General features: G+C 42.2%; 1 protein-coding gene across 1 annotated transcript; it reads right to left on the bottom strand.

Moving 5' to 3' along the window:
* Window positions 1-8,134: 8,134 nt before the first annotated feature.
* Window positions 8,135-12,980, bottom strand: LOC129237735 (UDP-glucuronosyltransferase 2A1-like). The gene is made up of 6 exons (XM_054872656.1): window positions 12,841-12,980; window positions 12,569-12,752; window positions 11,881-12,180; window positions 8,533-9,200; window positions 8,325-8,447; window positions 8,135-8,267 (listed from the first exon to the last, which is right to left on the bottom strand). The coding sequence occupies exons 1-6, from the start codon at window positions 12,978-12,980 to the stop codon at window positions 8,135-8,137; spliced, it is 1,548 nt and encodes a 515-aa protein (XP_054728631.1).
* Between the last annotated feature and the right edge of the window lie 1,393 nt (window positions 12,981-14,373).

Here is a 14,373-nt window from a genome sequence, read left to right as displayed (position 1 = left end):
GTGGTTTGTCAAATTCCTCTATCAACGCTTCACACAACGAGTTATAGTTGGAGACTGTAATTGTTTCCAACAACAAAGCTGCAGTGCCCTTCATTTTATTTCGCGCATTGACATACTTCTGTTTTGCTGTCAACTCATACGCCTCAGCATTCTCGTCAAAATTAGATATCCATTGCCGAATTGGAATAGATACCCCGTCAAAATTAGGTACGACTTTTGCGAATGCATCAATAGTGACATTACCTTTACTGGCATCATTTTGGTTCATTTTCTCGATCAATGATTGAAAGAAAATTTCCATTTTATCTTCCATTTTGGGTAACCCGTGACTTTTCTCGCTGATCTGCTGCTGTTCGTGTGTAGTAACTCGGCTGTTCGTTGCTTCGCCTTCTCTGCCTGCTTCGACTGCGTTTCGTTCAGCTGGATGTTCTGCCTTTGCGTTTTCTTTTGTGTTTTTTTCTGCTGCTTGCTGCTTATTGGAGGTTTTTGCTATGTTCTGCGTTTCTCTGCTGCTTGACGGCCTTCTGATTTCTTTGCCCGAGCGTAGCATTCCGATTTAGAATGCAAAAAATGTTATGCGATCGGTTGAGCCCCCATGTAAGCTTGAACAGTTTTTATTATTCCAAAATAGTAATTAAATATGAAGAAAAATGTATTACAAAGTTCATTAAAAATGATGGGAAAAAAATGACTACTGTTACTGCTGAGGTTACGCTGACGACTGACTCTTTCCTTCTTCGTACTGGGGTGTTACATACGATTCAGGGCTGCCATCTTACATATATATATATAATATATATAATTGGCGCGTACACCCTTTTTGGGTGTTTGGCCGAGCTCCTCCTCCTATTTGTAGTGTGAGTCTTGATGTTGTTCCACAAAATGGATTATTAATCAAGATTACTTCTAGACCAAGTGTCACACCTTTCAGTGTTGGAAGACTGAGTCCATCCAATTTCCGTTTACTCGTAAACAAGACTATGGTTGTTTTGTTCGGATTAACGGAAAGACCTTGTCTCATGCACCAATCATCGATTTTGTCAAGAATCCTCACACTTTCGTGCAAAACCTCCTTAAGGATTTATCCGTTGTTAGCGCACAGACATCATCCGCATATGCTTGGACATGAAAACCGAGTTCCTGCATCTCCGCTAGTAGAGAGTCTACGACGAAGCACCACAGCAGCGGAGAAAGAACACCCCCTTGGGGACATCCTTGCCTGGCCCTGACTGGGATTTGTTCGTTACCGCTCCCACCAGCGGTTAACAGCCTCGCAGAGAGCATAGAATATATCCATTTTACAATGGTTTGATTAGCTCCGTGCCGTTCGGCAGAAGAACATATCGAGCCGAAAGTGGCATTATCAAAAGACCCCTCAATGTCCACGAACACGCCCATTGTGTATTCGTCAGCTTCCAGCCCGGCTTCAATTTTGCCAACAACATCGTGTCGCCTTAATAAAGGCGCAATACGAAACTTTCGAGTGCCGAAAATCTCAGGATGGAATCTTATCGGATGTCATCGAAACCGACGCTGGCGTAAGACAGGGCTGCATTCTGTCACCGCTTCTTTTCCTTGTTGTCATTGATGAACTACTAACTACATCACTCGACAATGCTGGAAAAACAGGAATACTATGGCAACCGATTTCAATGGAACATCTCGAAGACCTAGATTTTGCTGATTACATCGTTCTATTCTCTCAACCCAAATCGAATATGCAAAGCAAGCTGAATGATCTCGTAAAACACTCTAGTGCCGCTGGACTTAAAATCAATGCAAAGAAAACCGAACATTTCGCAATACACACGAACGATGCATTCTACACTGACGGAGAGGAAAATATTGAACATTTAAACGTTTTTACATACCTTGGAAGCAAAAAGGATGTATCTGCAAGATTGCAAAAAGCAAGATGTGCATTTGCAAATCTTCATGCGGTGTAGCAGTCCAAGCAAATGCAAATTACAACAAAAATACGGATTTTCAACTCGAATGTTAAATCAGTTCTGCTCTATGCCTGTGAAACATGGTGCCAGTCTGCAGGAATTGTACAGAAGCTTCCAGTATTCGTGAACCGGTAATTGAGATGCATTCTACGTATCTGGTGCCCAGGCAAGTGGATATCTAACAGCGAATAGAATCGACGATGCCATCAAAAAACAATCGCAACTGAAATAGGAGAACTTAAATGGAGATGACTTGGCCATACCTTACGGAAAAGTGGCACTGAAATCGGCAGACAAGCGCTGGGCTGGAACCCCCATGGACGGCGCTGAAGTGGCAGACTTAGGGGCTCTTGGCGACGCTGCATTGAAGAGGAATACAAGGGCGTGGATAAAACAATGACCTGGCAGCAAGTGAAAAATATATTCGAGAATCACACAAAATGGAAATATTTTAATTTGGCCCTGTGGTCCGCAACGGAGACGAAGGAATGATGCTGATGATGATGTGCATTTGAAGCTTGCGTAAATTAAAATAGGCTTTTTTCATTTCTAGTACTGAAAAATTTCATTAAGTCGTTATTTATTGCGCGAGTTCTAAAGCAAAATCTTCACCTTGTCATAGCAGATATTTTTCTTTATTGCATTTTATTCTCCATTTCCAATATCTATCTTACAAGTAAAGTTATTTATGGATATAAATATATTCGTGTTTGTATGCTCCAACTTCATCACCGGCTGTCAAGCCGACAGCTGCAATGAGCAAGCAATCTAACGGTTAGACTTCGCTGCCACCGAGCTTAGCAATTGCTGTACAAACGCCCTCCCTCCGTCGCCCAAGAAATATTTGTAAAAGCTGTTTTCATTTTATTTCCATTTTCTATAATCTTTGTTGTACTTGGTATTGCTATTGTTGTTGCTTATGTTATCGATATGGTTGCTTGAATAGCAAACCATGCATTTCGCTGCACCAACTCGTCTCGCTCGGCGATTCTAATAATACTAGACGTGTCACACTCGATTTATGGAAGAATTTATTGAAGCGCATAAAAATAAGCACACAAATCACACGCACACACATAAACATACACAGCCAGAAGCAAAACTCGTACGCACATAAATAGATGACATCTTGATTTGCCCAACGTATTGCAACGGCATCACCGGCGCCATTTCATTGCATTGCATTACACGAGAAGTTGTTGCTACTGTTGTTGCTACTGCTACTCGTATATGCGTGTTTCGCTGTCATACTGATTGAATTGTTGAATGATGTTCACTTATTTATGTATGTGTAATAAAAAGCGCTGTGGCGATCCTCATTCTGCCACATCGATTCAGTGCGAGCGAAGGAGTATATCCTGGGGCTGCCACTCAATTGAATGCCAACATCACGGCGACTAGCGGTATGAGTGGACGTCCTCTCACATTACAATATTGGCGTTGGTGTATTGGTGTCCGCATGTTGCGTACAACCCGCAACCAACTGCTTGCAACGACCACATCAAATTGCAAACGTCATTGTGACATTTATGTTTCATTGCGCAATGACATCGATGCAATTTTTGACAAGTCATAAAAGGGATAACATAACATTAGGGGTGCCCTTATTCTTAAACCTCGAATACAGTTAAATAGTTCCATGTTTGCAGTGTCTATGAAAGAGAGAAATTCTTCTTCTTCTTAATTGGCGCGATAACTGCTTACGCGATTTTGGCCGAGTTTAACAAAGCGCGCCAGTCGTATCTTTCTCGTGCTAACCGGCGCCAGTTGGACTCACCAAGGGAAGCCAAGTCCTTCTCAACCTGATCTTTCCTACGCATTCCTCTTCCTTTGCTACCACCAGCTGGTACTGCGTCGAATACTTTCACAGCCGGAGCGTTTGTATCCATTCGGACGACATGACCAAGCCAACGTTGCCGCTGGATCTTTTCGCTGGGCCATGTCTATGTCGTCGTCAAGCTCATATAGTCTATGAAATTACGGCTATGTAAAATGACGTTACTCAATACCACCTGCGCCGTCAGAATTGGGAAGGACCTCTCCGAGCTGTTTCATACCAAACGAACTTTCAGACAGGGTGACTCGCTGTCATGTTACTTCTTTAACTGATGTTGGAGAAGAACGTGCGAGCCGCAGAACTTAATCGCTCAGGCACAATATTTTATAAGAGCGTACAATTGTTGACACCATCGAGCTTAACAACCGCACTGTTAGTTCTGCCTTCTTCAAACTGTATAAAGAGGCAAAGCGAATGGGTCTAGTGGTGAACGAAGGCAAAACGAGGTACCTCCTGGCATCAAATAAACAGTCGGGGCATCCGTAGTGGCACCCGCGTCACTCTTGACAGTTATGATATCGAGGTTGTAAAAGACTTCGTGTATTTAGGAAACAGCATTAACACCGATAACAATGTCAGCCTTGAAATCCAACGTAGAATCTCTCTTGCCAACAAGTGCTACTTTGGACTAAGTAGGCAACTGAGCAGTAAAGTCCTCTCTCGACGAACAAAACTAACACTCTACAAGACTGTCATCATGCCCGTCCTAACGTATGGCGCAGAAGCTTGGACGATGACAACATCCGATGAAGCGACGCTTGGAGTGTTTCAGAGAAAGATTCTGCAGGCCCGACGAGAGGGGGAGGGGGGGATCGAGGACTTTTTACCCCGGGCCCGGAGTTCTCAGAGGGGCCCGAACTCGAGAGTAATTCGAATTGTATGAATTAGACATAATTGGAAAGGGCACGCATTTTAAATGTCGCCCCGGGGCCCGGATATATTCTCTACGGCCCTGAGATTCTGCATAAGATTTTGAGACCTTTACACGTTGGTGACGGCAAGTAACGCATGCGATAGAATAATGAGCTGTATGAGCTTAACGACGATATAGACATAGTGCAGCGAGCAATGATCCAGCGGCTTAGCTGGCTGGGTCATATCGCCCGAATGAATACAAACGTTCTGGCTCTAAAAGTATTCGGTACCGCATCGAATACTAATAACTGGTGGTGGCAGAGGAAGAAAAATACCTCCGATTCGTTGGGAAGATCAGGTGGAGTAGATTTTAGTGTGCTCAACAGACGCCGGCTAGCACGAGAAAAAATGCGTGCAGCGCTTTTTTAAACTCATCATCGCGGTTAAGCGCTTATGGCACCTATCAAGAAGAAGAAGAAGTACAGATATGGACCACTGCCGGATAATTTTATTTAAGTTACACAGGATGGCCTGGAGGAGGGTTGCCTCCAGAAAAGCTGCAGCCAAAAGACCGACAAGCTCTAGCATTTCAAATTGCGTTTTGTTCTTTTAGGTGCTATGATACATAAACTGACTAGAATTGTCGTTGAACGGAATATCATAGTTTTTTTAGATTCATTCTTCATTCCCTTCGTTCTTTCCCTTTCTTCTATAGCCCGACCGACAAGGGGCAAGAAGAGAATGAGTTCACTCTGTTCTCTCTGAATTTGTACATAAGTTTTCACATCAAGTGCAGGCAAGTCCAACTCGGTATCGTCCTTGCATTCTTTGTACAGCCATATGCGCTAAATGCTCGCTGTCTCATTGTTTTCGCTCAGCTCAACCATCCACTTTTTTTGACATATGTCACTAATGCCAATTAATTACGAGGTGTTGCTGTTAAATGAGGGGAATGACTATGCAAAACAGTTTGTTTTGAGAGCTATGGAACCTACGCCGGCCCCTTCCGCATTTCCTTTACTGTGAGGGTGAACTTTTTGAATGGTCTAACAACTTATAAACTTTTCGGAGAAAAAGGAGAGAATAGTAAATGGTATTTTGACTGTTCACTGCATATTGAAGTCATATTTTCAATTCTATGACTCGACTCCAGATGCCCCAACATATCTGCTGTTGTGATGGCATCTTTAGAATACCAAAAAATATATCGGTCTGGTTGGTTGAAAGAAACGTACATAAATGTCATCCTTCAATGGCAAATCCCAATGCAAGTTTCGTGAGTGAACTGAGTCTAGTTGAAGTATTGTGAATAGCATAGAACACAATAGAATAGGGGAAATACCTGCCTTCCATATAAGTATATTTATTTTTTTCCTTGTTCACTCCACTCGGGAGCATATGGTCTCGCCAAGACTGTTTCATCGTACACGGTTCTTGGCTTATTTTTTTGCGCCGCACGGCATCTGCTTGCTCACGCAACGTCGACGTTCTTTAAGTATTATTTGGCCGACCGGGACCTCTGCTCGCTTGCGGGTTCTAGTCCAGTGATGCTGTGGTTGGTTTCTAAGCATGTGACCTATCCATGTGAAGGGTTTCTCATTCGTTCATCACCACAGCTCGCAAGAATATTCTACAGATGATGCAGAGGCATCGAATTCTAATTTCACACATGAGCTTAATATTCGCAGTTAAGGGGACCTGGAGATTTCCGAAGTCACCCATATTCTATGCATTTGTCCGAGCAGCTTGCAGTTGATATCCTGATCAGATCCACCGTCTGCAGCCGAGGTTGCAGAGGCTTTCGACAAATTCCATCAGTCACGCCTCAATCATTTCGGGTCTTGCTTAATGGTAGTTGACTCGCAAACCCTTCGTATAGGCGATGTTTACCTCCACTCCGACACTGTGTGCCAGCGTGACTAGTCTGCCTGTCTTCGCTTGCATGGTAGCGAGATTGTAAGAGACGAGGAAGATGCTATCGGCGAAGTCCAGGTTCTGAAGAAGTCTGGTGAAACTCCATACGATTTGTCTTTTGTGCATGGTCAATTGGCTCATTAAGGCCGTAGAGACCTACCTTACCTTACGCCTACGTTGGTGGTGAATGGACCAACGGTGAATGAACGTTAATGTTGCTGTTGTGAAGCACTGCCAGCTTGGAGTTCTCATAAAGGGCTCTGACGGAATTATTTTCTTCGCGAGAACTCCCTTTCTACTCAACGCCAGCCAGATTGAGTCTCGTTTGATTGTGTTGAATGCCTTCTTAAAGTCAACGAACACCATGTCAAGCGGGAAGCGCCTCTCAACTGACTGTTCTCCTCACTCTGCAGAAGAAGAAATCCAGCTTGCTCATCTCTTAAAGAGCGTAAGATACATTAGAGTCTGGTTTGTATGATTGTGGTTGGAATTTGTAGACGGTGTTGAGCAGGGTTATTCCTCGCCAGTTGGGCAGCTTCACGATGATGGCTTTTGTCCTGGACGAAGGCAGCTTTTCATTGTGATGTGAGAATGAAGAATTCCTGTTGAAATTTGCGGGGCTATGCATACAAGTACATATATAGTCCATCCTATACGTGGACGGCAAAGTGAACACTAAATGGCTCTCTTATTGTATTTAAAACCTCATTTGGTTTTGAACCGTGTGGAAGATATTTCTTAACTTTGCCGACTTAAGTCATCAGCCGCTTTCAAAACTTTCACTATGCGCGCGCAGAGGGATTCGTACTTCGGATCTGTAACCGCCGTTACGAAAAGAGCTGAAATTACGGCGTTACCCGTACAAACGCACTCAACAAGTATCAGTTAGCACTTTTTATTAGGAACACTTAATTACCTGATTCACTGGATAGCAACCAATATAAAACAAAAAAATATTTCTCTCAAAGTAGAACCCACCTAAAGCACCATTCAGCATTAAATTATTGTGACGTTGTGTGTGATTGAAAAGAAAGTGGTTCCAGCAGCAGGAGTTGACGACGACAGTCGTTGATGTGATACAACATAATGCACTCGAGGGATTTCAAGTTATGCAATTTTAACACCAGCGCTGCACAATTCTTCCCATATTTCTATTTCTCCTTTTTGACATGTTATTGATGAACAACCACACAATTGCCATGCGTATCACTTACTGGATGGACCCCCCACCAAAGCGTACGCTGCTTAGCAGCACCACAGGCCAATACACTTCTCAAGCGTGCATTGACTTGACAGCAAAACAACAATTGATGGGTTAGTGAAAGAGGGAGAAGGGCTGACGAGCATTCCAAATGAGGTCTGAGGAGCTAAAGGAACGGGTTGAAACGTTTTCTGCGTGAAATGCGCCAAATTAAAAAATTCCACCAGCATACGCGAAGGACGTGTGGGATTTCATTTTTATGAAATATTTTTATTTTATTTTTCCAAATCATTCCGATGGAATACATTTTGGGGGAACCTGGAAATGGCTTTTAATTTTCCACTTTGTGCGAAAACATGCAGCAGTCTCCGAATGCACTCAATCCCTCTTAGCTTTGCCCCTAAGTAGCATTCGCCGCAGATATTTTAGCCCAGCATGCAGCAGCAGCAGCAGTAGCAGAATACCAACAAAGCAAGCGCTGATCACATCCAGTGAGTGGTAGGCGACGAAGCTGAGGGAGTGATAGATTTTAGACTGGTGGAAATACATTTCTAATTTTTAGTATTACCCAAGATTCCGATCAGGTGCTAGCAAATGAGTTGCGCCTTTGTGACGCAAAGTATATTCGGTCCAAAAAATCGCTGTCTCCAGTGGCGGCGCTGGCTGATCCAGGAACAGTGCGCGCTTTGCTCTGCAAAAATAATAAAATATTATTTTTCCATAATAAATTTGGCTTTACAAGCAACATTGCTAGCCTCAAAGTATTGCACACCCACCTGATTGCTCTTCTGTATTTGCCATTGTGTATGACTTTGAGTATTGCATGCAGCATCTGTGCCTTGGTCAAATGTGCATCGAGTGGCACATGCACGGCATAGCCGTCGGCAGTCGCTTTTGCCACATTCACGTCATGATCGCAAAACACCGGCAGCATTACCATTGGCATCGCATGATATATAGCTTCGTACATGCTCAGCAGACCGCCGTGTGTGATGAATGCCTTCAGCCGTCGATGGCCGAGTATGTCTTGCTGCGGCAGCCAAGCACTCAGTCGCACATTCGGTGTCAGGCCAGCCAATTGTGTAGCATTACCTTCCCACTTCCATAGCACATGATATTCTGATAATTGGGCAAACACGCTGACCATGGTTTTGTAAAAGTCGTCGGGCATTTTTGCAGTGCGCACTGATGAGCCCATAGAGTAGTAGATGACACCCGTTCGTGCTGATGACATAAAGTCTTCCAGCTCGCGTGGTAGCGTGCCGGCTGGCCGGCAATGGATGCAGGCGATCTCGGCGACATGTGGATAGAATGGACGTGGATAGGTGATGGAAGCATGCCCGTTTTGGAGTATAAATGAAACATTGTGTGCCATGGTGTAGGGATGAGGCACATGCCGTCCTAAGTGGGTCTGCAATACGGCGTGTACCTGAGACACGCAATACTAAAATCGGAAATATAAATGCAAAAATAAATTTAAATTAATCTAAAAATACATTCAAATGAAAGAAGATAGTTTGGACTGCTACGGCATGTTGAGTTAACGATATCTGAAAAATACCAGACATAGGCAAATTTACATCTGTAGCAAATAACACATGGACTGAAAAGTCCCCGGTTTAACACATAGATGTCACTACTTTTATGGCATCCACCTTTCTCCAGTTAGTAATCTTAAGAAGGCAGCTGATAAAATCTCATTCATTAGTTTGTGAGTTATTGTGCCAAGACTGACGCTGCTTTTGTTATTTTCAAAACAATAGATCACAAAGAATTTCGTGTTCTAATTTTATGGGATGCTGCTTCTTTATGGGAAAAAGTACCGTTCAGGCGAAGCAAAATACCGCTCTTTCAAAAGAACGAGTTGGTTTTATATTACATGAGCATTCGACTGTGAGAAAGTTCTGTTCAAAGTGGGAGCTGCGTTTGCTCACCGCACTGACAACGATTGCATGAATTGAACTTCGATTTGCTCCCATATCCACCGTATTTGCCAGACTTGGCTCTCAGCGACAAATGGCTTTTGCCAGACCTGAAAATTGTTCGCCGGTGAAAAATTTCGCTCGAATGAAAAGGTTATCACTTATTATTATTATTATTAGAAGGCCATTACGCACTGCGACCAGAGCTGATCTATTGTGAAAGGCCTATTTTGTAACCCTAGAGTTTTAGGCTTTTTAAAAATTTTAGCACAATTTTGGGTTTGTTGTTCCAAAGATTGGATGGAGATACTACGATACCACCAAGGTGGTGAAGTCTTTGTCTGCCCAACGCAGGACATTCACAAAGCACATGTTCTGAGCTTTCTATGTCCATTTCGCAAAAGCGGCAGACATTGGTTTCGGATAGACCAATATTGTTTAGATGGTACCTCAGGCGGCAGTGACCTGTAAGGTATCCAGTTAAAAGACGCAGATCTACTCTGTTTAGTGAGGGAAGTTTGTCAGATATTCCTTTGTTGGGGCTTAGGAATAGTTTGGCTTGACGCTGACCGGCACAGTTTAGCCAGTGTGCGGCAAGTTTTCTTTCCTCCCATTTCCTAAGGAATTCATTAATGTGGCCTTTTGTCAGTCCATAGAAAGGCTCAGGACCAGTAAGTTGCATATTTGCTCCTTGTTTTGCAAGGTCGTCAGCCATTTCATTTCCCTCATGTCCTTCATGTTCCGGAATCCAACATAGTGTTACTGTGTTGAGGTTTCCTAGCGTGTTTAGGAGGTTTAGGCAATCGTTTACCAATTTAGAGGTGATGGTTGTTGATAGAAGGGCTTTTGAAGCCGCTTGGCTATCTGAAAGTATGTAGATGTGAGTACCTCTCATTTTCCTGCTAAGGCATTCTCTCACACATATTTCAATGGCATGTATTTCTGCCTGGAATATTGTTGGGTAGGATCCCATCGGAATCGATTTTTTGAATTTGGGCCCATTGATTCCTGCCCGTGTTCTACCATTTTCCAATTTGGACAAATCAGTAAACCATAGCTGGGAGCCAGGTTTGAAAGTGATAGAGTTAGTTCTCCAGTCTGTTCGTTCATTGATTATAACTAGGAAGTTCCTGAAGAGTATTGGTTTGGGTGATAGTATATCATCCCTATGAAGAATGGGACTATGTAGGAAGTCTTCTAAGATCTTTAAATGTCCTTTCATATCCCCACTTTTAAGTTCAGATATACCTTTTAGTCTTAAGGCACTCGAGCGAGCTTCCCTTTCAATTAGAATTGGAAGCGGTGGTATGTTCAGGAGCGCACCCAATGCATCCGTGGGACACGTTTTCATAGCCCCTGTAATACCAACACATACCAGGCGATGCAGTTTGCTTAATTCGTTTGCCGCCTTTCTTTGCTTGACCTTGGGCCACCATGCTAAGGATGCTAAGTGACTATGGGTTTTACAACTGTGGTGAATGTCCAGAAGGTCATTCTAGGGCGTAGTCCCCATGTCTTACCAAAAAGCCTTGTACAGGCAAAGAATGCCCTTGTGGCTTTTGAAGTAACTCTCTCAATATGGGAGTTCCACGTAAGCGTTTTGTCAAGACTAACGCCAAGATAGTTCGCTTCTGTCGAGAGTTCAAGTGTTGTTCTATTAAGGGTCGGACATTTGAGATTTATGTTCCTTCTCCTAGTAAACGGTACAAGTGTTGTTTTGGATGGGTTGATGGAGAGCCCTTTTTCCGTGCACCATTTGTTTATTATTGTAAGGGCTTGCTGCATGCGATCCGAAAAGGTTATCACTTAAGCTGAGACTTATTTTGAGGCAAAAGATAAATCTTTCAACGAAAGTCGTATTGAAATGGTAGAGCGGCGCTGGAGTGATTGCATAGAAATTACGTTGATGAATAAGGCTAATTTTCAACAAAAAAAAAAAAATAAAAAAAAACGTGTCTTTTTTGCCATGCCTGGGACTTTTCGCCAATGTGTTATAAGTATGGTATTTTCCCAGTTGGCATTTTCCAGTGCTTATCGATTGAAAGTACTTCTCAATTTTAGCGCTAATTCTGTATTAGTGCATAGAACAGCCTCTTAGAAAGATTTCTCTGGCCAGTTTTCATTTTCCTGCAAACACATTTGCACTTTGTTATGAATTTAATTTCTTAACCAATACACATACGAGTATAAACCATGACCTACCTTGTGCAAAAGCTCAGCCAATATATGCGTAATGGCATTCTGAAAACGTTGAAAGAAATCCATCGATTGTGTCAGTGCCGTAAGGACATGTGGAGTTATTGCGTACACATTCGGATTACCAGCCATCGCCAAGCTGCCTGTGTACAAGCCAACTGTATTGATGTACATAAATGGCATAGCTAGCCGGTGGACCAAACCGAGCGCACACTCTGGAAATGCGCCATCAAGAATAGCCAAATCAAATTTTTTCGCCATCAGAGTGTCGATTGTGGCGCTGTCACTGAGTAAGCTGTCGCAGGCCTACCGAAAAAAGCGAAATGAACTTTAGGATAGGGCAAATATCTTCAGATTCTTAACAAAACAACTTAAGTGGCTTTGAATTGTTGTGCCTTGAGTTCAATACATTTTGATTTAGCAGAGAAAAATTTAGTGTTTTTTTATAGAGTTTTAATTTAGATGGATACTTAAGCTGCAACTATGAAAGATTAACTGATTAAATATTTCGAAAAAATCATGCAATTTTGGGACTACGTGCAAAAACTGCTCAGTCGACTTAAGGTGTTTTTATCGAAAATATACAATTAATTCATAAACAAAAGTCTGAGTAAAAAAATACTGAATATTTAGCAATATAATAAAGCTTAAGTATGCTGGTTGTAGTAAGTCTTTGAATTTTTACTGCACGCACCTCGGCGGGATAGCGCAGCGCTCGCCATACAGGTATCGGCGATTTTCCCTCGTAACGCGCACCAACCAGATCCCAATCCATATAGTTTTGTATGTAATTAACAAATGGTGTTGGTGTAACTTCCTCGAGACCATTGTGCTGCACCTCAGGTTTAAAGCCGCTTAGGAAAGTAATGTGATGACCTCTGCAGGAGTGAAAACATAAAACATATTTGAAAAATTTTTGTTTTTGATGCAACTAAATTAGAACTGCGCACCTGTAAGTGCATTTACCTGGATATAAGTCCATTTGCTAGTGCCATAAATGGAATCTTGTGTGACTTAGTGCCGCACATGGTAATCATTAAAATATTCTCCGCCTGAGTGCTGGCAAGGCAAATCAGCAGCGATGAGAGCAACGTTATTAGATTCATTTCCGGTATTATGCAACGCTTTCTTCAACAACCCTTGAATGCTTGCAATCAACCCGAAGTACAGTTATTAAATGATTTCCATATCGCCTTTCAGTTACGGAAAGCGAATTCCCACACTCACATGAGCGTCCCGTACACGCAATCGACTTCAAAAATAAATCATACGCAACGTCGCACGCAACATAATTTCATTTTATATACCAGGGATTTTTAATTACTCGTATAAACCTTGTAACTTCCATAAATAAACATAACTAAACGCCTATTTTTAGGTAATTTATAACCAATTCTACGAATTCATGTAAAAGAACCGAGGACAACGTAAATTATTCCATAAGTGGGCGAAGCGTCAAGCTGACATCGCCCTACGATGTTTAAGTAAATATACACACACACCAGCTTACACAGGAGCGACAAAATGTATGTGGCTTCAAATAGTTGTTTTTAGTAAATTTGCTAAACCAAAAATATTTATATTTTGAATTTTGGCTGGCAGAGAGACAACACGACATCGATTATTTGAATTTAAAATTTTCTCCAAACTATTACAAGTTTATATGTTATTAGCCTAACATATGGGCTGAAAAGTCCCGGGCCCAACAGAGAAAATACTTGTTTTTTGTTGTTCAAAATTAGCTTTATTCATCAACGCAATTTCCAGCAAGAACAACGCAATCATTCCAGCGCCGTTTTATCTTTTGCCTCAAAATAGGTCTCAAGTTCTGCGATAACCTCGAGCAAAATCTCTTACCGGCGAGCATTTTTTCAGGTCTGCAAATAGCCAGTAGTCGCTGGGAGGCAAAACAGGCGAATGCGGTTGAAGTTCAATTCATGCAGTTTTGCCATTATTTTGATCGATTTGTGACACGGTGCTTTGTCTTGATGAAACCAAACAGTGAGCAAACGCGGCTCCCACTTTGAACAAAGCCTTCTCATAGTCAAGCGTTTATGCTAGTATATAAAGCCAATACGTTCTTTTGATATCTTTACGATGTCAGTTAACTTACGCAACTTCACTTTTCGATCATTCAAAACGATTTTGTAAATTTTTTTGATGTTTCCTGGTGTTACCACCTCATTTGGCCGTACACTGCGTTGTGCATCGTCGGTGTCTCTACAACCATGTTTCAAGTCACCAAACCATCGTTTTATTGTTATTTCTCATAAAGCGGAGTCCCTAGAACACTCTTTAAGTCATTGCATCGCCTGAACGGTACTTTTTCCCGTCAAGAAGAGGAGCAAAATTAAAACAGGAAATTTCTTTTGATCCATTGTTTTAAAAATAACAAAAGTAGCGTCACTCTTGGCACAATAACTCCCAAACTAATGAATGGAATATCACGAAATTTTAACAGCTGCCTTTATAAGGTTAGTAATAACTGAAAAAGAGGTG

This window comes from Anastrepha obliqua, chromosome 1 (genome assembly GCF_027943255.1).
Source record: "Anastrepha obliqua isolate idAnaObli1 chromosome 1, idAnaObli1_1.0, whole genome shotgun sequence".
In the NCBI taxonomy this organism is placed as follows: domain Eukaryota; kingdom Metazoa; phylum Arthropoda; class Insecta; order Diptera; family Tephritidae; genus Anastrepha; species Anastrepha obliqua.
Note: the sequence above shows the minus strand (reverse complement) of the source record. Positions and strands in the feature narration are given on the sequence as shown.